Source organism: Giraffa tippelskirchi, chromosome 2 (assembly GCF_054371585.1).
Source record: "Giraffa tippelskirchi isolate mGirTip1 chromosome 2, T2T-mGirTip1v1.2.pri, whole genome shotgun sequence".
Taxonomy (NCBI): Eukaryota; Metazoa; Chordata; class Mammalia; order Artiodactyla; family Giraffidae; genus Giraffa; species Giraffa tippelskirchi.
The window spans coordinates 57,567,737-57,589,520 of NC_137276.1; the positions used below are offsets into that span (position 1 = coordinate 57,567,737).

Below are 21,784 nucleotides of genomic sequence, written 5' to 3' on the forward strand. Positions count from 1 at the left end.
GATACAGTTGGCCAAGAGGCACATGAAAAAATGTTCAACATGGCCAATTATTAGAGAAATGCAAATCAAAACTACAATGAGATATCACCTCACACCAGTCAGAATAGCAATCATCAAAAATCCACAAACAATAAATGCTAGCGAGGGTGTGGAGAGAAGGGAATCCTCCCACACTGTTGGAGGGGATGTAACTTGGTACAGCCACTATGAAGAACAGTATGGAGGTTCCTTAAAAAAATCTAAAACTAGAGCTACCATATGATTCAATCCCACTCCGGCATGTATCTGGAGAAAAACATGATCCAAAAGGATACAGGCACCCCAATGTTCACTGCAGCACCATTTACAACAGCCAAGACATGGAAGCAATCTAAATGTCCATCAACAGAGGAAGGATGAAGATGTGCATATATACAGTGGAATGTCACTCAGTTACTAAAAAGAATGAAATAATGCCATTTGCAGCAACATGGATGGACTTACAGATTGTCATACTGAGTGAAGTAAGTCAGAAAGGGAGAAATACCACTTGCACATCACATGTATGTGGAATCTAAAAAGAAATGATACAAATGAACTTACAAAACAGAATGAGACTCACAGACTTAGAGAACACCTGAAAAGTATCACAACATTGTTACTCAGCTATATACACCCCAATACAAACTAAAAGGTAAAAAAAAAAAAAATTAGACCCATAGTTATCAGAAGCATAACGCACCATCTATTCCAACACCATTATCTTAAGCTTCGGAAACTCAGAGAAGGTGGGGTTTCCCCTGCAAGATGATGACCAGCCCACCAGGCCAGAGTGGCTGGGGACTCTTCCCAAGTTTCAAGCCCACGGACTCCTCTCTCTTAGGGGAGAGAAGGGAGGAGCTTTTGCCGTGGCCCCGCCCCAGTCTTGCCTTTATCTCCCCGCGCACAGCGGCTGGCCTGCCAGGCATCCCCTGATGTGCGCTGCAGCGATGGGGAAGGCAAGAGGAGATGAGACCTACTTCCAGAGGAGCAGTCTGTTCTGGGTTACTGTCATCATCCTCTCTTTTGGCTATTACACGGTAAGGGCAGCGGGCACCGAGGAAGGCTAGGCGAGGGGCTGAAGTGCTGCCTGGAGCGGCAAGATCTCGCCTGGAGCCGTGGAGAGGTCGCAGGCGCAATCGCGGCTCTCTCGCGCTCTGAGCCAGGGAACTAGACCTGGGAAGAAAACGCAGTCGCACTCGTCTGTCTACGCCTTTCGCCTGTGTTGAGATCTTGAGAAACCAGCTGGCCACGCTTTCCCTCCCCACCCCATGACTAGGTGACTAGATCTTTCAAAATGGTGGCGAAGTCGGAGGCTGGCGGGGCTGCTGTCTCCTACTTCCGTATAGCCAGACCCCTGCCCTCGCTGGTCACGGTCCTGGTGCTGGGATATTTCGGGGTAAGGTGTAGTACGCCGCGGGGCTTTTGTTTTGGCCCGCCAGGCTCCCGTAGAGCGAGGGGCACGGTGCGGGGGGGGGGAGGTCTTGCGCTTGCGCGTCTGGCGGTCGCCTAGGTAATTCGCGTAAGCGGAAGTTCGGTGGGCTCGTCAGATTTTCGCTTGGCAATGTTCCTGCCTTTGCGTCTCCAAGGTTAGTAGGACTTATTCAGGTCTGAGTAGAACTAGAGGAGAAAGAGGCCAAGATGACAGTTCTAGGCCTGCCAAGTCAAGATAGGGCTTCCAAAGCAGAATGTTGGAGGCAGTTGGAATTGCTTGGAAAATGGGGATAAACCTAAAGGTTGGGTAGAATTTAAGTGGTAAGGGATAGAGAGAATGTGCATAATATGACATAGATGTAAAATCAAGAAGACAATCTCTACTGAGATGAGCAGCAACTTTTTTGAGAGAGACAGAATTCATTTAAAGAATACAGTGAAAGTGAAAGTCGCTCAGTCGTGTCCGAGTCTTTGCGACCCCATGGACTATACAGTTCATGGAATTGTCCAGGCCAGAATACTGGAGTGGGTAGCCTTTCCCTTCTCCAGGGGATCTTCCCAACCGAGGGATTGAACCCAGGTCTCCCGCATTGCAGGCGGATTCTTTACCAGCTGATCCACAAGAAGATACCCAAAACAGTGGGTTGCAGACTACTACATTGTGGAATTCAGTAAGAACAGAAGTCAGCTAATCTGGGCACTAAGTCTGATAACCGCATAGTTTCCTTAGCAGAAATCTTCCACTGGAATGGCTTTCAGAAAATAGAATTCAAGAATTGAAGCCCGTATGGCTTGGTTCAGAGTTGCTTTGGTCTGTTATTTGTTCTTGCGGAATCAGGATTATTTCATAGCCTTGGTTAAAAATACCTTTAAGTGATCTAAAAGCACTCTGGTTCTCTTTCAGTGGATGGTCTTCTGGCCTGAGAGTATTCCTTATCAGAGCCTGGGACCCCTGGGCCCCTTCACTCAGTACTTGCTGAAGCATCATCACACCCTCGTGCATGGTTGGTAAGTAGAGATCCAGAAACGGGATGTGGACCCCACAGCTCCAGTCTCCCTGGAAGGCCCATGGTTGCCTTCTAAAAGTGGTGCTCGTTCATTATTAAAGCACCTTTCTTTTGGAGGTTTTTCTGTTAGATCTCATCAGCAGAGGACCATCACCTTAAAGTAGGCTGACTTTTGTTTCAGGTATTGGCTTGCCTGGATGATTCACGTGGGAGAGTCCTTGTATGCCATTGTATTGTGCAAGTAAGTGTTTTTAATAGATCTTTGTTGCTTTTCTCTTGGTATCTAATATAAGTTAAGAGTAGCCATATTTGAATAATTCATGCACTTGTGGGCTGAGAACACTCTCAGGATAGAGTTGAAGTCCCACACCTAATACTGAGCCTCACTCAGTACTCAGAGGGAGTATTCAGTAAATAGTTAATGAATGAATTCATTTCATTTGTGTTAATGAGTCAATTATTTAGTCATTTAATTTAGATAATTTTTTTTCTTTTTTTCAAAAATCTCCCTGTAGCCCTAACTAGAAGGAAAGATTAGGAGGCTGCCTTCTAGTTTGAAAAAGAGCTGTATTGACCTAGCCCAGTGATTCTCAACCCCTAGTTCGGCAACTGAATCATCTGAGGAGCTTTCTTAAAATTCACCTGTTTGGTTTCCAGACCCAGAGATCCTAATCTGGTAGGCCTTGCTTCAGGCACAGGAATGTGTTATTTTTTTTCCAAGTTCTGTACATGATTCTGGGGTGCAGTGAAAGCTAAAAGTCCGGTGACTAGGCCCTACTCAGTAAATACCAGTGTAAATAACAAATGTGAGAAAACTAGAAAAAGCTTCTCTTTACATTTAGACTTTATGTAAGCATACACAGAAAGTAAATGGTTACAGTAATGCCAGATTGCTTTACAATTGAGTTTTTTTCTTTGGCTCAAGATTAATTACCACCTCTGTTTTTGTGGTATTACTTCTAAAAGTGGAAAATAAGGTACTTTATTATGTTTTAATAATAAAAATAATTAATATTTCTTGGATACACACTATGCCAGACAACTGCTAACTGACTTAAATACATTATGTTACTCCATCTTCTATTTTATTAAATGAGCTGGACTTTCTAGGAGAGGAGCATAAAGCAGCTTTATTTTTTTACCTCTCTCCAATCCCCCGTGGATTATTGTCTGCCTCCCACCCTAGCCCTGGATAAAATCTAAAGCAGGTCCATAGATCGTTCAGTCACTATCTGATATTGTCAAGTTTTAAAGTTATTAAAACTATGAACTTTTATCAAATTCAGTACATCTGTTCTTCAGCCAAGGCTCAGCAGGCCGCCATGGGGAAGAGGGTGTAATTGATGTCTTCACTCTCATTCTAACTTCGTTCCCTGCTCACTAGCAGTAGTTGCTTGTGGCCCCTTGGGGTGCCGGAAGTATATGTAAAGGAAGCAGTGCATGATCTGCCTTGTGATCAGGCAACTGGGTGATGTGGAAGTTGCATACCCATTGTTGATTCTTTCTCTCCAAAGGGTCCCTGGTGGATTTTTGAGAAACCACCCATCACCAGGGATCTCCCTTCCACAGTTTCCTTGATGGTTCCTTCAACCTTAGTCAGCATGTCACTTGTAGTTTCCCCTTAGGGTTGATGATGTTTTCCTCTTATTTAGGTTTCTTCTGCCCTTTAGTTAGGCCTCTGGGGCAGGGTCGCTTTTAAGCATATGCACACCAGTGCCCTTTTACAAGACCTGTAAGGCTCACAATGACAGCTTCGTTATCCCTCCATTGGGATAAATCTACAGGTGTGTGCCGTTTCCTGCACAGCCATGTATCCTATTAGGCAGCTCTACTGGTATTTAAACTTGTGAGTCAGGTGTTAACCCTCCCCCAAATCACAGGGGACTCTTGTCAGGCTCTCTGAATGGTTCTTTTGAAGCTGCTTTTCAGGCTGACTGTGATAGGAGGTGCCACAGCACCAGTACCTCTTTCTAAAAGCCTCTTCACTTCTCAATGAGAGCTCAGCTTGGAGGTGTGCAGTCCAGCCCTCCAAGTTACAGTGTTGGAGTACATGACACCTATTTTGCAATTGGCATATGAAGCCTCTAATGAAAACAGAAAGACTCGAGTTGAACATCCAGCTCTCCAGTTCTTTGAGAGGAAGCAGGAGAACAGGCATAGAGAGGTTAGGGCACTGTTCTCATGTTCCTGAAATCATTTATTTATGGACTAACATGTTGCAGTGTATCATTGGTCACTGTAAATAAGAACAGATATTCCTTTTATGAATGAATGAATACATTTAAATGAAAGAATCACTAAATATGTTGTTGTAAAGCGGAATAAAGCAGTTTTCGTCCAATTAAAAAAAAAAATCATGAAGACATACAGAACATTTGTAGCCCTCGACCCCAAATTCCACTGTCCAGCAATAGAAAGGAATTCCATTTAACTAGACATAAGATTGGACTGGATGTTTGACTTTATAGCTGCCATAGATATATATAGACACAAACTCTTCTATAATTTTTTCTATTGTCATATATGCCTATTTTCCCATGTCTATATCTGTAAATTGAACTCATTCATTTCATTAGTACATAATATTATATAGATGTGTCCTAATGTACTCAACAAATCTTCCTTCTGATGGACTTTTAAACCTCTAGCTTTTCTAAACTATTATAAATAATTCTGTGTGAATGAATTTCTCGTATGTCCTGGCCCACTGTGATACATATTTCACCTTTTTATTGTTTGGTGGTAGAATCTATGAATATAGTTGATGCTTATCTACTGACCTCACACCCAGTGACCTTGGTAAATTCATTTTTTAGTTCTAATAGTTCATCTGTTCATCTAATTGTTCATCATTAATGATTTAAAAGATTCCTTTACATTTTCTAGGTACCCAGTTGCCTATAGAAATAGACAGTTTTATTTCTTCCATATACTTTCAACTCCATATACCTTTTATTTAAGTTTCCTTCATTACACTAGCTAGTAATGAAAGGTTGTTGCTGAGCAGTGAAGAGACGCTGGGATTCTTGGCTTCTGGAGGAGAGGAATTCAATCTGGGGCCAGTGATAAGGCTTGATCGCTCAGAGGCTTTATTTTTGTGTAATAAAGTTTTGTTAAAGTATAAAAGAGATAGAGAAAGCTTCTGATATAGACATCAGAAGGAGGCAGAAAGAGTGCCCCCCTGCTAGCCTTTAGCAGTAAGTTATATACCTATCAGCAAGCTGTTAATTAGAGAAAGGAGATGTCTCAAAACTCAGAGTGGCACCAGGCCCCTCACCCACAACATGCATTTTGAGATAACATTGGCACCAGGTGAGTCTTCCCAGGCCATAAAACGATTGACATGAATCTTGAAGAAGACAGGTTTCCAAGTAAATGTATAGTTTCATTAACATAGATTAGCAGAACAATGTATGAGTAAAACATACAGGTTTGTTGAGCCCTTATCGGTTATGGAATCAGATGCCATGATCTTAGTTTTATGAATGTTTTTGAATGTTGAGTTTTAAGCCAACTTTTTCATCTGGTCCCATCACTTCATGGCAAATAGATGGGGAAACAGTGGAAACAGTGACAGACTTTATTTTGGGGGGCTCCAAAATCACTGCAAATGGTGATTGCAGCCATGAAATTAAAAGACGCTTGCTCCTTGGAAGAAAAGTTCTGACCAACCTAGACAGCATATTAAAAAGTAGAGACATTACTTTGCCAACAAAGGTCAGTCTAGTCAAAACTATGGTTTTTCCAGTAGTCATGTATAGATGTGAGAGTTGGACTATAAAGAAAGCTCAGCGCTGAAGAATTGATGCTTTTGAACTGTGGTGTTGGAGAGACTCTTGAGAGTCCCTTGGACAGCAAGGAGATCGAACCAGTCCATCAAAAGGAAATCAGTCCTGAATACATTAGAAGGACTGATGTTGAAGCTGAAACTCTAATACTTTGGTCACCTGATGCGAAGAACATTTGAAAAGACCCTGATGCTGGGAAAGATTGAAGGCAGGAGGAGAAGGGGACGACCAAGGATGAGATAGTTGGATGGCATCACCGGCTCAACGGACATGAGTTTGAATAACTCCGGGTGTTGGTGATGGACAGGGAGGCCTGGCGTGCAGCAGTCCATGGGGTCGCAAAGAGTCGGACATGACTGAGCAACTGAACTGAACTATCGGTTCTGAGTCTTAAGCAGAACCTACTTGAAGAAAGAGAGTCTAGGGTAAATACATAGTTCGTTAACATAGCTTAAGACAAACATTTCCATCAGAAAAACGCATTGGTTAGCTCAAGGTTTGAGAAAAGTTAAGTTCAGGTGGAACCAGGTGTCGTCATGGCAACACAGAATTTTAAGAGAAACCTCTTTTTAAATTTGTGTAGAGAAGGGGAAAAAACTAGTAGTTTGTTTCCTGGCCACTTAAGAGAGAGATAAAAAGTGTCTGACACTTGTAGCCTATTTCCTCTGTTTGGAGACCCCTGGCCTTCCTGCCTGTTACCCTCTCAGTAACCCAGTTCACTGTCAACTCGAAGTGGTAATAGTAGGCATCCTGGCCTTATAAACTTTCAACACTCTGCCTCATGTTTTTTCTAGAGTTGTATATTGTATAGATCTTCTATATCAGATTAAAGTTCTGTTCTCTAAGTTTTCTAAGAACTTGTATTAAGACTGGATGTTGAAATTTATCAAATGCTTTTTCTGCATTTTTTATGATCATACAATTTTTTTCCTTTAATCTGTTAGTATAGAAAATTATATTGTTTTTGCATCTATTTTTAAAATATATGAGACTTATTTATATACAGATGAAACTGGGCAAATCAGTCACTTGAACTGGGCCATTTTCTGTTGACCTTGGTGTTAAGCAGTTTAGTTTGAATGGGTGTATAAGCAGTATTTATTATTCCCATGTGCCAGGCCCTTTACTAACCACTTTGTGTAACTTATCTCAAGGTGAGATAAATACTATTATTCCTGGTTTTTTAGATGAGGAAACTGATATTGAGAGTGAGTGAGTGACTTGCCCAAGGTCATCCTGGTAGTTGGCCAAGCTAGGATTTGTTTTTTGCTGTGTAGTTGCTAAATCGTGTCTGACTCTTTTTGCGACTCCACAGACGGTAGCCCGCTAGGCTCCTCTGTCCAGGGGATTTTCCATGCAAGAACGCTGGAGTGGGTTGCCATTTCCTTCTCCAGGGGATCTTCCCAACCCAAGGATAGAACCTGGGTCTCCTGTACTGGCAGCACTGAGCCACCAGGGAAGCCCAAGCTAGGATTTACATCTAATCTTCAAAACTCTTGCTTTGAAGCCATCCCAGTGATTTTAATCCTATATGTTCATCAAATCATGTGAGAAATAGTTTCACAATATCATCCCCTAGGCAGTACCCAGACTTTCTCAGGGAGGAGTGTACCCTCCTAAATGCATAAGAAAAACTAAAGTAAATGAACCAACCATTTAAGTTAAAAAGTGGGAGGAAAGTGCAAAATAAACCCAATGAAAGTAGGTAGAAGTAATACATTTTTTAAAACTGACTACTGTGAAACCATAATACTAAGATTCTGGTGGATAGATTTTTCTCTTTTCTCTTTTTAGGTCTAAAGGCATCACGAATACTTGGACCCAACTGCTCTGGTTCCTACAGACATTCCTTTTTGGGATGGCATCTCTCTATTACTTGATTGCTTTTAGACCAAAACACCAAAAACAAACTTAAAAAAGATATCCAAAAAAACTGAATCACTTTATTGTATACTTGAAACTAATACAATATTTTTAACCAACTATACTTCAGTTTAAAAAAAAGAGAGAAAATATAGCATATAAAGTTACTAGGGGGAGAAAAGAAGATACTCAAAAGCTTTCTCTATACTTTGATATTCAGCCTCATCTTTTTTGAGGGGTGCTATGTTTACTTGATCTTCCTACTTTCTAGAAAGTTAAGGCCCTCTCGTTATTCATGATTCCTTCATCAGCTCTAGTTAAAGTTAAGTAGATAGCAGGAAAAGATTTTAGCTTTCTAATTACGCAGACTAACATATTTGGCAGAGCGCTCCCAGCTACCTTCCTGTGGTCCTTGGCTGCACTGACATTCTCCCTGTCACCTGCTTTAAGCCACATACTAAGTTTGAGATACCTTTGCTCACACCTTCTGATTAAAACACCTTACCCTTACCACCACCATCTTATCAGCTCTCCTTTCCTCCAATTTTTTTCTACCCACTTGGTCCAAAATAGAGTGACGCCTCCACAGCACATTCCACCCACAGTTATTAGACACCTCTCAGGCTTCCATTTCACATTACAGAGAAAGATAAGGAAGACAAACAAGTGCCTGGAATGGGGTGGGCTGAGCAGTGACGCAAAAGACATGCTAGGAATCCAGAAGAAAGGATTGGAGAATGCCTTTTCTGTCCTTCCAGCCAGAAGTGGTGTCTCTTTCCACTCGGGCCCTCCGACATAGTGCTCTGTAGTGTGCAGGGTCTGACGGCCACTTTCAGGTCAGGACCGCAGCTTAGACAGCTTCGTTTTTAACCCTAACACCTGTCCCATCGCCTCACACGGCGTTCACTCTGATTTCACTTTGCACTAGTTCAGCAGCATTCCAATTTTTATCTGAAAACTGCAGGACCTGTTCAGTGTACACCTGTCTCAGAGAAAAGCACAGGACTGCCCTTGACTACCATCTTTCTAGGGGTCTCCTACAGTGTGGGAAACCTGTATCTTTTCCACACTTTCCTATTCCTAATTACTTTTCTCCAGATTCTGTAGATGTGTCCCTCCCATTCTGACTCACTCAGCCATTCCTGTTCTAGAGAGTCTAGCTCATGGTTCTCCAGCTAATGACTACCTCTCTCATTCACCTGGCTATCACTTATGACTACTAACTGGTTGGGGCAGAAGTGTTATTGACTGTAACCTCTAGGAGATCGTAGGGTTCCTTTCCTGAAGGCCCCCCTGCTTGCAGGTTCACTAGGAACTAGACCTTGGTTTTTTTTTTCCATGACACAGTAGGTCATGTTATTTGCTTTAAACTAATGTTTGTGAGAAACAGATCCTCTCCCTGCTCCCCACAAAAAAGAGCCTCCAGGTAAAACCACAGCCATGAGAGATGGTAGACTATGAATTGCTTTTGGTGGAGAGTGACTTCTGCACAAAAATCCAGATCTTTCCCACTGGTTCTTTTGTGATTGAGGGGTTATTAATGGTTTCAAGGATAATATGGCAGATTACTGAATAAAATGTGGATCGTATCTCCAATTAAATGCTTTTCTGGTATGTCAGTTTTTTATGCATTGCCACACATTTGATACTACTCTTTCTCCGACTGACTCTATTCTGGAACTATTTGTAACAGGGTTTTGTTTGGTTTTTTTCCCACTGAAAATGAAATGCAGGGGATTTCCCTGGCCATCCAGTGGCTAAGACTCTACACTCTCAATGGGCACCCTCTACGCAGCGGGCCCAGGTTCGATCTCTGGTCAGGGAACTAGATCCTACATGCCACAACTAAGATCCTTGCTTATGTTTCAAGAGCTGCCTATAGTCCACATAACTCATCCACATACACCAAGTCGTGGGTGGATATGAGCATCTCCTTTCACTGCAGGATTGGCCTCCTTTTGTTTCTATTACATTTCACTCAGTTTGATACAGTCTATGCAGCCAGTTAGTTCTAAAAGGTCTTGTAGGTCTTCACTGAACCGTTCAAGTTCAGCTTCTTCAGTGTTACTGGTCGGGGCATAGACTTGGATTACTGTGATATTGAATGGTTTGCCTTGGAAACGAACAGAGATCATTCTGTCGTTTTTGAGATTGCATCCAAGTACTGCCTTTCGGATTCTTTTGTTGACCATGATGGCTACTCCATTTCTTCTAAGGGATTCCTGCCCACAGTAGTAGATATAATGGTCATCTGAGTTAAATTCACCCATTCCAATCCATCTTAGTTCGCTGATTCCTAGAATGTCAACGTTCACTCATGCCATTTCCTGTTTGACCACTTGCAATTTGCCTTGATTCATGGACCTAACATTCCAGGTTCCTATGCAATATTGCTCTTTACAGCATCAAACCTTGCTTCTATCACCAGTCACACCCACAGCTGGGTATAGCTTTTGCTTTGGCTCCATCCCATCATTCTTTCTGGAGTTATTTCTCCACTGATCTTCAGTAGCATATTGGGCACCTACCTACCTGGGGAGTTCATCTTTCAGTGTCCTATCTTTTCACCTTTTCATACTGTTCATGGGGTTCTCAAGGCAAGAATACTGAAGTGGTTTGCCATGCCCTTCTCCAGTGGACCACATTCTGTCAGACCTCTCCACCATGACCCGTCCGTCGTGGGTGGCCCCACATAGCATGGCTTAGTTTCATTGAGACAGACAAGGCTGTGGTCCGTGAGATCAGATTAGCTAGTTTTCTGTAGTTATAATTTCAGTGTGTCTGCCCTCTGATGCCCTCTCACAACACCTATCGTCTTACTTGGGTTTCTCTTACCTTGATGTGGGGTATCTCTTCACAGCTGCTCCAGCAAAGTGCAGCCGTTGCTGCTTACCTTGGACAAGGGGTATCTACTCACGACGGCCCCTCCTGACCTTGAATGTGGAGTAACTCCTCTCGGCCCTCCTGTGCCCACGCAGCTGCTGCTCCTTGGACCTGGGGTAACTCCTCTCGGCCGCCGCCCGCGGCCTTGGGCACAGGGTAGCTCCTCTCACCGCCGCCCCCGGGCCCCAGCCCGGCCTAGCTCCTTTCGGCCGCTGCCCCCAGCCTCTGGCCCAGGCTACCTCCTCTCACCCGCCGCCCTTGGCCTCCGGCATGGGCTAGCTCCTCTCGGCCACCTCCAGCTGAGCTAGCTCCTCTCGGCCACGCTTCTGCATGGACCATCGCAGCCGCCTCGCTTCTGCGTGGACCGTCGCAGCCGCCTCGCTTCTGCGCGGACCGTCGCAGCCGCCTCGCTTCTGCGTGGACCATTGCAGCCGCCTCACTGCCCTGGAGGGCTTGTCAAAACATTATAGGGGACTCGAATGCAAAAGTAGGAAGTCAGGAAACACCTGGCATAACAGGCAAATTTGGCCTTGGAGTACAGAATGAAGCAGGGCAAAGGCTAATAGAGTTTTGCCAAGAGAATGCACTGGTCATAGCAAACAACCTCTTCCAACAACACAAGAGAAGACTCTACACGTGGACATCACCAGATGGTCAACACCGAAATCAGATTGATTATATTCTTTGCAGCCAAAGATGGAGAAGCTCTATACAGTCAGCAAAAACAAGACCGGGAGTGGACTGTGGCTCAGATCATGAACTTCTTATTGCCAAATTCAGACTTAGATTGAAGAAAGGGAAAACCACTAGACCATTCAGGTATGACCTAAATCAAATCCCTTATGATTATACAGTGGAAGTGACAAATACATTTAAGGGACTAGATCTGACAGAGTGCCTGATGAACTATGGACAGAGGTTCCTGACATTGTACAGGAGACAGGGATCAAGACCATCCGCATGGAAAAGAAATGCAAAAAAGTAAAACGGCTATCTGAGAAGGCCTTACAAATAGCTGGGAAAAGAAGAGAAGTGAAAAGCAAAGGAGAAAAGGAAAGATATTCCCATCTGAATGCAGAGTTCCAAAGAATAGCAAGGAGAGATAAGAAAGCCTTCCTCAGCAATCAATGCAAAGAAATAGAGAAAAACAACAGATTGGGAAAGACTAGAGACCTCTTCAAGAAAATCAGAGATACCAAAGGAACATTTCATGCAAAGATGGGCTCAATAAAGGACAGAAATGGTATGGACCTAACAGAAGCAGAAGATATTAAGAGGAGGTGGCAAGAATACACAGAAGAACTGTACAAAAAAGATCTTCACGACCCAGATAATCGCGATGGTGTGATCACTCACCTAGAGCCAGACATCCTGGAATGTGAAGTCAAGTGGGCCTTAGAAAGCATCACTACGAACAAAGCTAGTGGAGGTGATGGAATTCCAGTTGAGCTATTTCAAATCCTGAAAGATGATGCTGTGAAAGTGCTGTACTTGATATGCCAGCAAATCTGGAAAACTCAGCAGTGGCCACAGGACTGGAAAAGGTCCGTTTTCATTCCAATCCCAAAGAAAGGCTATGCCAAAGAATGCTCAAACTACAGCACAATTGTACTCGTCTCACACGCTAGTCCCACTCCAGTACTCTTGCCTGGAAAATCCCATGGACGGAGGAGCCTGGTGGGCTACAGTCCATGGGGTCGCTAAGAGTCGGACGACTGAGCGACTTCACTTTCACTTTTCCCTTTCATGCACTGGAAAAGGAAACGGCAACCCACTCCAGTATTCTTTCCTGGAGAATCCCAGGGACGGCGGAGCCTGGCGGGCTGCCGTCTGTGGGGTCGCACAGAGTCGGACACGACTGAAGCGACTTAGCAGCAGCAGCAGCACACGCTAGTAAAGTAATGCTCAAAATTCTTCAAGCCAGGCTTCAGCAATACGTGAACCGTGAACTTCCAGATGTTCAAGCTGGTTTTAGAAAAGGCAGAGGAACCAGAGATCAAATTGCCAACATCCACTGGATCATCAAAAAAGCAAGAGAGTACCAGAAAAACATCTATTTCTGCTTTATTGACTATGTCAAAGCCTTTGACCTTGTGGATCACAATAAACTGTGGAAAATTCTGAAAGAGATAGGAATACCAGACCATCTGACCTGTCTCTTGAGAAACCTGTATGCAGGTCAGGAAGCAACAGTTAGAAATGGACATGGAACAACAGACTGGTTCCAAATAGGAAAAGGAGTACGTCAAGGCTGTATATTGTCACCCTGCTTATTTAACTTATATGCAGAGTACATCATGAGAAATGCTAGGCTGGAAGAAGCACAAGCTGGAATCAAGATTGCCGGGAGAAATACCAATAACCTCAGATATCCAGATGACACCACCCTTATGGCAGAAAGTGAAGAAGAACTAAAGAGCCTCTTGATGAAAGTGAAAGAGGAGAGTGAAAAAATTGGCTTAAAGCTCAACGTTCAGAAAACTAAGATCATGGCATCTGGTCCCATCACTTCATGGGAACTAGATGGGGAAACAGTGGAAACAGTGTCAGACTTTATTTTGGGGGGCTCCAAAATCACTGATGATGATGATTGCAGCCATGAAATTAAAAGACGCTTACTCCTTGGAAGGAAGGTTATGACCAACCTAGATAACATATTTAAAAGCAGAGACATTACTTTACCAACAAAGGTCCGTCTAGTCAAGGCTATGGTTTTTCCAGTGGTCATGTATGGATGTGAGAGTTGGATGGTGAAGAAAGCTGAGCGCCGAAGAATTGATGCTTTTGAACTGTGGTGTTGGAGAAGAGTCTTGAGAGTCCCTTGTACTGCAAAGAGATCCAACCAGTCCATCCTAAAGGAGATCAATCCTGGGTGTTCATTGGAAGGTCTGATGTTGAACCTGAAACTCCAATACTTTGGCCACCTCATGCGAAGAGTTGACTCATTGGAAAAGACCCTAATGCTGGGAAGGATTGGGGGCAGGAGGCAAAGGGGATGACAGAGGATGTGATGGTTGGATGGCATCACTGACTCAATGGACATGGGTTTGGGTAAACTCCGGGAGTTGGTGATGGACAGGGAGGCCTGGTGTCCTGCGATTCATGGGGTCGCAAAGAGTCGGACATGACTGAGTGACTGAACTGAACTGAACTGATGCAGCAAGTAAACGGAGTACTGTTTTAAAGGCAGAAAGTATAAAATGCTGTAATCTTATTTGGGGTATTATCATGGCTTAGAGCAAACCACGGATCATAGCAAACGGTGTGAGTCGTTGATTTTTTGGACCCATAAACTGCATCCCATGGGGTGAAGTAACACACAGAGGCCAGACTAACTGGATCTCATGTTCCTCCCCTCTCTCCCTCCTAGCCCAGGAGTTTAGGAGTAAGTCTGTGAAGCAAACAATAAACATAGAGACATCTTGGACTTGTGTTGCAGTCGGTTATGTGGGAGAAACATCTATGTGCAGTTTGGATGAGAAAAGGCCAAGCATGTTGGAAGCAACCATGAAGGGCAAATAGACTAAAACCCCAGAAATACCAACAGCAAGTAGAGTTTGGAAGAACAAAAAAGAAAGGACCAATGGAAGGAACAAAAACAAAACTAATGACCTTGTTACCAAAATTGTGGCTCCTTGTCCACCAATGCCAAAAAGAAATACAGAGAAACAGTTTGGAAGCAATAGAAAAGAGCGGCTTTATTATTTTTGCCAGGCCAAAGGGAAACACAGCAGGCTAGTGCCTCAAGAACTGTGCCCTATCCTCAGGAAGAGGGAGAGGTTTTATATCTTCTTGAAGGTCTTGCATTTTTTTTTCTCATGCAAAGTATCAGAATAGCCACAGCTGGCATCAGACAATTCAGCAACCAGGACTTGTCTCCCTGAAGTTATTGGCCCATGACCTTTTTTCTGAAATGTAGAATGCTGCAAGAGTGTGTTGGAGAAGGAAATGGCAACCCACTCCAGTATTCTTGCCTGGAGAATCCCAGGGACAGAGGAGCCTGGTGGGCTGCTGTCTATGGGATCACACAGAGTTGGACATAACGGAAGCAACTTAGCAGCAGCTAATTTACATTTGGAGAAGGAAATGGCAGTCCACTCCAGTGTTCTTGCCTGGAGAATTCCACAAACCAAGAAGCCTGGGGGGGCTACAGTCCGTGAGGTCACAAAGAGTCGGACACGACTGAGCAACTAACACACACACACACACACAAGAGAGTGTAGGGGGAAAAGTATGCTAGGTGCAGAGTGTAATCTATGTGGAGTCACAGAGAGTAATGATCTCTGTGAAGGACAAGTCCGGCTACAAGTGTTTGTTAGTAGTAACAGCTAAAGAATAACGAAGATTGTTTAACTCTTATAGGCTTGTTTGGCTGGTATGTGCCAAAGGCTGTTCACTCATTTCTGTTTTTGCTGCAATAACCTCACAACTTAAATACAGGCCACATTTATAAACTAACACTGTTCCCTACATTCAACGTGTTTATGACTCCATGCAATCCAAGTCCAAACATATTTTATAAGCCATGGTTTTAAAACAAATTTTGAGGTTATATTCCAGATGTGTAAAGAGGTTCTTTAGCAAAATAACTTACCATCTGGGGGCCTGTATGTATTTACATGGAGGGCATGAAAGCACCAAAGAGACACTGGAGAACCTGCCTTTGAGGTTAGAGTACAGAATGCAATCACATCATTAGAATTACCCAGGACCCTTGCTGGAACCTTGTTAATTAAAGCTCTTAGTTGAGCAATTTGGCTTTTAAAAAATATATAAATATTTTTCCTTCCCTTCTTTACAAACAAAAAAATCTAGTGCAGTCAAGTAATATATGAATCTATGAGACCCTTCTCTCTGCAAGGCTCCTTGTCCACATTGAATTGGAAATTATAGTTCCTTTTTCTGTCAAGGTTAGACAATGACAGTGTGTACTTATTTCACATTTCCCTTTATTTATGAAGATTTACACAGTGGACACTTAAAAATCTTATCCAACATACTGCATTTGTAATTCTATCAACAAACATTTTAAGATGGCTCTTAAGCTTTCTGAATAGGTTTGAGTTATACTGGTTACCTCATTTCTGTTTATAGTAAGGCGTTAAGGTTGGATTAGGGAAAATACTTTTGCATGCTAATACCATTCAGAGAAATATTCACAAAGAACTTTTACTTTTTCCTTGTACCAACACAATGCACTGGATGTTTGTAGTAAATAAAAATTACTCAATATACATTGTCACTAAAATCAAAGTTTTGACATTGCTGTAAATGAAAGAGAGGAATGACATCTATAATATAAAGTAGGAAAGTGTTCCCTGAACCTGGAGCATGGAGGGACCACGCTGAAAACTTTAGTCATGTCTACACTACATCCGAATTCACTTAAACTTCTCAAACAAGAATAACTGAAATGCCACACCTGGTTAGTGTGTTCATTATATTTTTATACCTAAAATCACCATGCATACTAATGCAACATTCAGCACACTATTAATAATCAAAAAGTATTCTACCATCCACTGAGACTGAAGTTGGGGTTCACCTGGCACCAAACATATAATTTTAGGCAAGTTTGTCACCTTCCTGGACTTCAGTTTCATCATTGAATATGAATAATTTTATATTGTGGCTGGGATGAAAATAAAATAATAAATTTAAATGAAATCGTCTATGTAAAGCAACTTTGTAAACTGTAACATTAAACAAGAGTATAGTTTTTGCTGGAAGATTGGTCATGGCTGATGAAATATGCTACGTTTCTCAAATTTGACTATGCAGATGGATTCCATGAGATCTTGTGAAAATGCAGGCTCTGATCTAGTGAGTATGGAGCGGGTCCAAGATTCCACATGTCTAGCAAGCTCCCTGGTGATCTGTAGACCATTTTGAATAGTAGGAGTTTTAGAGAAATTTTAGAATAAGAACCCACGTGGTTTGACCCTGATTTCTTGATATTTGGGGCTGACTTCTATACATGACAACATGTTTGTGTCAATAATAAACATAGCTAAACAACCTTCACTGGGAGCCCAGCACTCAGTGTAAACAATACTTGGAGTCCTGACAATGGTCAAAGAACACTGCTGCAGAGCTAAAAATGCTATGAATGTAACAAATCACAAACAGACTGAAAGAACAAACCACTAGTGGTCACCAGTGGGGAGAGGGAAAAGGGGAGGGGCAAGATGGGATGGGAGATTAAGGTATAGATAAGCTACAAGGATATACTGTACAGCACAAGAAATACAGAGTATTTTATACTAACATTAAATGGAGTATAAAATTTTGTTGTACACTTGAAACTAATTTATATCATAAATCAACTACAATTTTTAAAAAGCTGATGAAATTAGTCAATTGGTATATCTGCATACTCCCCCCTCTTTCAGAATAAAAGTTTGGGATTGAGGTCTTTTGAAAGTGTTAGGTAGGAAGTTAGACATGAGCAATGAAGGGTGGCCTAGCCTAAAAGGATCCAAGCTTATCTTGAAACCCCATCCCAGACATGCCCAGGAGAGTTCACAGATATGCTACAAAAATAACCACAGAGACTTGATCAACTCCTGCACATGTGCCCTAGGCACACAGTAGATACAAACTAACCACAGGGGCTTCTCCAACTCCAGCACATGCACCCTTGATGCACAGCTGTGTCAAGTAACCACAGTCAGCCAGGAGCCCATTAGAAAGTGAAGTCGCTCAGTCGTGTCCGACTCTTTGCGACCCCATGGACTGTAGCCTACCAGGCTCCTCCGTCCATGGGATTCTCCAGGCAAGAATACTGGAGTGGGTTGCCATTTCCTTCTCCAGGGGATCTTCCCGACCCAGGGATCGAACCCAGGTCTCCTGCATTGGAGGCAGACGCTTTAACCTCTGAGCCACCAGGGAAGTCAATGGGTTCATAAATATTCTATACATACACACGTCTGACTATAACAGACTGAATTATGGAAATGACATGAGCAATAGAGCTTATTGTTATGTAACTTGCAACTGTCAATTGGCCTTGAGCATACATCTATTTGCATTCCCTTTCCTGATTGGTGGCAGGTACAAGTCCTATTTTTGGACAGGGCAGAACCAAGAAGAGGAGATAGTATAAAAGTGAAAGCCAAGAGGGATCATGGCCACTCCTTTGCAGCCAGCCTACTCCTACATCTTGGGGGTGAACTATCCACCGTCTATTTAACTGAGCTGTAAGCAGTCTGTTGTTTTGAGAAATCCTGTCTGCTCGAGCTGTAATTAGTCCATCATTCCAAATCTTTGTTAACACAAGAACTGAGGGAGAAAAGTAAACCAACCTGACAAAAGTTAAAAAAAAAAAAAACCACTTAATACTTTTCAAATATTAATTTTGTTCTAGACACTGATACAAAATACCCAACATCCACAACTCTCTGAGGTAACAACTTATACTTGAAGGCAGGAAGGGGAGATCCTGCCCAGACAGCCAACTAGCTCAGGCCTCTGAACCCTTCTCCCAAGATCAACCATGAAGAAACAGTAAACGTATGAGAGAAGCATGAATTCCTAAAACCAAAGAGAAAATATAGGGAATGTCCTCCCCACTCCCGCCCCACTCCTCAGACAGAAAACGAGAATTGCTGTTGGGGTGGATGAATTGGGCCGTAGGGAGTAGGTTGTTGGAGAACTTTTAATCTGTTCTCGTTCTCCCTCAAGTTGAACACAGCTATGGGCCTCACCCTTCTGCACAGAAGTGGGCAACAACAGGGCTCATGACAGCTTCTGTTGGTATTAGCAACACAAAAGTCCACTGGATGATGAGAGAGAGTTCAGGAAAACAGACTGGCAGCCCTCAGGCAATCACCCGTATCCTGCCAACCAAAGCACCAGGATTGTGGACTACACTGGTGTTTCTTCTTAAAGGCTCAAAAGTGAAAAACCTCAGCAAAAGACTGGCCAATGGAATGGTATCAAACAGGGATTCTTTAATGGTTCTATGGTTCCTGGATTTTCATCCTTGAATCACTGATTTCAGTGTAGACTAGGGTTTGGCCTTAGCCCTCCCCCCACTGCATTAGCAGACCTGCTGGTTGATGTCCCAAGGGATACAAGATTGCAAACTAAAGCACTGGAAAGTTGAGAATGAACAAACATATGCTTGGCCTCACCTGTCAACTGAAACAGAAGGACCTGAAATCGAAAAATTCTCCTTGAGTAGATGAGGAGTTAAAAATAGAAGATGTTAGCAATATGGTATATGAACAAGAAATCATAAAAAAAGAACTAAGTAAAAATATTAGGCATGAAAAATAAAATAGTTGAAATAAAGATTCTATTAAATGAAAATAGAACACATGAAATAAAATGGATATAGCTGAAGAACGAATTTGTAGACACAGGTCTATGAGTGTCTCGCAGTGGGAAAATATAAAACATAAAATACAAAAGAAGCTTGGAAATGTGGATGATAAAGAAATGCTAACACCTAGGGGCATAAGTTCCAGATAGAAACACAAAAATGGAGTAGAAAAAATGTTTGAAGAAAAAATGGAGAGAAATTTCCCACAAACAACTGTTATTTGGAAGGTCTTATAAGGGCTTCCTTGGTGGATCAGAATCCCATCTGCCAATGCATAAGACACAGGTTTGATCCCTGATCCAGGAAGATCACATGCCGTGGAGCAACAAAGCCCATGTACCGTAACTATTTAGCCTGTGCTCTAGAGCCTGGGGGCCATAGCAAGAGAAGCCACCTCAATGAGAAGTCGTGCACCACAACTAGAGAGTTGCTCCCGATTGCCGCAAACAGAAAAAAGACTGCATAGCAACAAAGATCCAGCACAGCCAAAAATAAATAAATAGGGTCCTAAGATGGCAGAGGAATAGGACGGGGAGACAACTTTCTCTCCCACAAATTCACCAAAAGAACATTTAGACGCCGAGCAAATTCCACAAAACAACTTGTGAATGCTGGCAGAGGACATCAGACACACAGAAAGGCAGATCATAGTCTTTGAAAGAAGGTAGGACAAAATATACAAGATAAAAAGAGAGACAAAAGAGGTAGGGACGGAGATTCGTCCCAGGAAGGGAGTCTTAAAAAAGAGAGAAGTTTCCAAACGCCAGGAAACACTCCGGCGGGTCGCTGGCGAGCTTTGGAATTGCAAAGGGCAAAATAACCGGGAGGAAAAATAAATAATTAAACCCCGCGGTTTATCTACCTAGCAGCTGATCCCAGCGGGCGCACAGCCCAGACGCCAGCTTCCCTAACTAGCAAGCGGTGGCTGGGCAGGGAGGGGCAGGCTGCATTGTTTTGGGTAAGGAATGAGCCTGAATGCCCCGAGGGCAATCTGAGGGAACTAGATTGAGACAGCAACCTGGACCTTGGGATAGATTTCCCGCGAAAAGCCTTAACCTAAGACACGGCCAGGCCGGCTCACAGAACAAAGGACTGAGCAGACTAAACCAGCCGTGAACCGACCCATCCCCAGGAGGAGACAGGAAGGGGAGGGCAGCAAGAGCCGGAAGGGCGGAACTGCGGTCCCAGAGAGGCATCCTATACCAAACTGCAAACAGACCTCACAGCTAACCAGGACTGCTTGGGACTCTGGAGGGTCGACACCTGCCGAGAGGGTCGCAGCCAGAGATCAGCTCCCCAGGGTAGAGCACAGCACACCTGGGAAACTGCGCCCGTTGTACACCCAGATAACCGAGCAGCTGGGACCGGGGAAGGGAAAAAGGCGCAGCCCCCCACCACGCTAGCCAAAAACCTGGTCACCAGCGCTGCTCGGACCTGGGAAGGGCACAAAACCCAGGCTCAACCAAGTCTGCGCCTTTGTGAAATACCCGGGAACCAGAACCTGAGCGGCTTAGACCTGGGAAATACAGGCAAACCCAGGGGCCGCTTCAGACAGTTCCCGGCAGTGCAACCTGGAGCTTGAGCAGTGTAGACTAGGAAAGCACACACGCCGTGAGCGGGGCAAACCCAGAGTGGCCAAAATATTGTGAGCACATGCCAGTGAGATTTGTTTGCAGTGTTCCTCTCTCCCCACAGCACGACCGAACAAGTGAGACTAAAAAAAAAAAAAAAAGTTACCACCACCACCCCACTTGTGTTAGGGCAGAAATTAGACACTGAAGAGGCCAGCAAACAGAAGAAGCTAAAAGAAACAGAAGGAATCCCTTTGGAAGTGACAGATGCAACAGATTAAAACCCTGTAATTAGCACTGACTACATAGGAAGGGGCCTAGAGACCTTGAGAAGTACAACCTGGACCAAGGAACTATCTAAAAATGAACTGACCCCACACAGTCCATAACAGCTCCAGAGAAAGTCCAAGACATTCCTACTAGTATCATTTTTTAAATTTTTAAAACTTTTTATTATTATTTTTTTGTTAATATTTTAAAATTTTATCTTATTTTCTTATTTTATTTTTAAGTACCCTATTACTCCTTCAATTTTCATTTTTATAACCTACTATAACCTTGCAAGTAAGACGGTAAGTGTTGCGAGAGGGCATCAGAGGGCAGACACACTAAAACTAAAACTACAGAAAACTAGCTAATCTGATCACATGGACCACAGCCTTGTCTATCTCAATGAAACTAAGCCATGCCGTGTGGGGCCACCCAAGACGGATGGGTCATGGTGGAGAGGTCTGACAGACTGTGGTCCACTGGAGAAGGGCATGGCAAACCACTTCAGTATTCTTGCCTTGAGAACCCCATGAACAGTATGAAAAGGCAAAAGGATAGGACACTGAAAGATGAACTCCCCAGGTCAGTAGGTGCCCAATATGCTAATGGAGATCAGTGGAGAAA

The 21,784-nt window shown here is 43.3% G+C and overlaps 2 protein-coding genes across 12 annotated transcripts in view; one reads left to right on the top strand and one right to left on the bottom strand.

The window, feature by feature from the left end:
* LOC145535236 (collectin-43-like) overlaps nt 1–21,784 on the bottom strand; it is a 174,080-nt gene that overhangs the window by 110,923 nt on the left and 41,373 nt on the right. The window lies entirely within an intron of this gene.
* On the top strand, nt 942–16,660 carry TMEM254 (transmembrane protein 254). 4 transcript variants are annotated; one of them, XM_081563644.1, is made up of 4 exons: nt 942–1,417; nt 2,357–2,460; nt 2,641–2,700; nt 10,971–16,660. In XM_081563644.1, the coding sequence occupies exons 1-4, from the start codon at nt 1,316–1,318 to the stop codon at nt 11,299–11,301; spliced, it is 597 nt and encodes a 198-aa protein (XP_081419770.1). In that variant the 5' UTR covers nt 942–1,315; the 3' UTR covers nt 11,302–16,660. The 4 variants fall into 4 exon arrangements, with proteins under 4 accessions (XP_081419770.1, XP_081419762.1, XP_081419787.1 ...); XM_081563636.1 differs by having other exon boundaries at nt 942–1,058; XM_081563661.1 differs by lacking the exon at nt 10,971–16,660 and adding an exon at nt 8,042–9,711.

What these genes read in the sequence shown, in the direction of transcription:
- TMEM254 (XM_081563636.1), top strand. Translation starts at nt 954, where the DNA reads ATGTGCGCTGCAGCGATGGGGAAGGCAAGAGGAGATGAGACCTACTTC. An exon ending in TCTCTTTTGGCTATTACACG is followed by an intron (nt 1,059 to 2,356) that starts GTAAGGGCAGCG and finishes GTTCTCTTTCAG; the next exon opens with TGGATGGTCTTCTGGCCTGA. An exon ending in CACACCCTCGTGCATGGTTG is followed by an intron (nt 2,461 to 2,640) that starts GTAAGTAGAGAT and finishes CTTTTGTTTCAG; the next exon opens with GTATTGGCTTGCCTGGATGA.